The following is a 1,881-nucleotide window of genomic DNA, read 5'->3' on the forward strand; positions in this document are numbered from 1 at the left end:
ATTATGCATATTATACTAGACAAGGAGCCCAGAAATGGGGACAAAACAAGAACAAATTCCATGAAAATGTGCACCAAGATAAAAAATAACTTACACACCAGGATTATCCAGGCTCTAGGGTACCCCCCACGCCCACCCCCACGCAAAACTTTCATCGTCACCCTATAAGACGAGGCCAACTTATCGAAAGATGGACATTGCTCAGTTCATACAACCTTTCGATAGGTGCTTTTTAGATCTTACTAAGCTTTTCTGCTACGAAGATAGGATTTACTTTTGCTATTGCATTCTGACCAGCATTCCTATAATCAAACGGGCAGTTGTGTTTGCCTGAATAATGATGAACTGCACAGAAAAGATCACCACATTTGCAACTGAACCCCGTTAATCCAACATGCTTATGACAAGCTGTGCACTTTTTCAAACCCTCTTTTGACTTCACTTGTGAAATCTGAGAGGCTAAATCTGCAGATGCAACCGCGACACCTGCAAGAGCAAGTTCTGATTCATCGCTGCTTGAGCTTCTTCGTACGACGTCTTTGCTAAATGCAGCTGCAAGCTTTGCATGTTCCTGCTTCAGTAGTATCATGCCCTTTTGACACTTGGAACACATATTCATCGTAGCTGCGCTACCGAAAAAATCACAGTCGTTGATGCAGAGGACGGGGTCTTCTGGAGCTCGACAACCTGTCTCTTTAGATGACTCCATTTCTGCAGTTAACAAGTCAAGTTCAACACCACAAGTGTCATGCCTCAAATCCTATTGGGGCGGACTGCCACCCGTAACTGAGGAGGCCCGAGAGAACCAGCTCATCACCTTATACTTCCCATGCATACCTCTATGACAACCCGAAATTCGGACAACATCATATCGCATATAAAAGGAAATAATCACCTGTATAAGCTCGAGCACACACATATATATATGTATATACAATACTTGGCCATTTGAGCCATCACGTCTATTAACAAAACACCACCTTGACTGTACATTTGGTCTACAAAGCCTCTAGATAATACACAGAGTTTAACTAAGGTCGGAACACACCCCGCCATATAACTAACTTCTACACAATACCAAAAGTGACTGTATATGACACGGAAATCCCCGAAGCAAAATGGAGCTCACCAAAAGTAGCTGGATATCCTGACTCCTACTTGTGCGGTGTATGAGCTGAGGTACCTATGCCTGTAGCATGAAATGCAGGTCCCCCGTGGGGGACGTCAGTACAATATATGTACTGAGTATGTAAAGCTGTAGATAATCACATATGATATAGGAGATCAATAAAAATTAGAAACAAGTGAATAAATAGTAATAGGAGTGGACTATGACAACCTGTACATTGTATTTATTCAATCACTCTACCTTCGTTCTTATCATCTTTGTAATCATTACTGTACTATACTGTGACCATTAGGCTGCCTCCAGTACATATCAACTGGGATCGACCCATGATAGGCTTATGCCCTTGGGATACCACCCATAAACACATAAATAGGGATCAACCTATGATAGGCTTATGTCCCTGGGATACCACCCGATAAGAGAGAACTTTCATCACTTAGTTCAATTAATTTTTGAGATTGTTATTTTGGTTGCCACCGCATTTTTGATAGTTTGAAACAATGATACGTCAATAAGAGACATATAAATAGACCATCAATGCAATAACGATGAAGTAAGAACTCATTGGCATATCAATGATGTGTTTTGGAGTCATCAATGCCATAACAATGAAGTAGGACCTTATTAGTATATCAATGAAACGTTTTGGAGTCATTAATAGGACAAGGATCTTGTTTGAGTAACCGGATACATTTTGACATTTATTAGTGCAATAAACATGTAAGATTTGGAAAACAAGTAAGTATTGGAAT

The 1,881-nt window shown here is 40.5% G+C and overlaps 1 protein-coding gene across 1 annotated transcript; it reads right to left on the reverse strand.

Annotated features, from left to right (window-relative positions):
- Nucleotides 1-243: 243 nt before the first annotated feature.
- LOC124892486 (zinc finger A20 and AN1 domain-containing stress-associated protein 8-like) lies at nucleotides 244-709 on the reverse strand (the record flags this gene model as incomplete). The annotated part of the gene is made up of 1 exon (XM_047403769.1): nucleotides 244-709. A coding segment is annotated over exon 1 (466 nt), but the record flags the coding sequence as incomplete, so codon positions are not given.
- Between the last annotated feature and the right edge of the window lie 1,172 nt (nucleotides 710-1,881).

This window comes from Capsicum annuum, unplaced genomic scaffold, assembly GCF_002878395.1.
Source record: "Capsicum annuum cultivar UCD-10X-F1 unplaced genomic scaffold, UCD10Xv1.1 ctg47735, whole genome shotgun sequence".
NCBI lineage: Eukaryota > Viridiplantae > Streptophyta > Magnoliopsida > Solanales > Solanaceae > Capsicum > Capsicum annuum.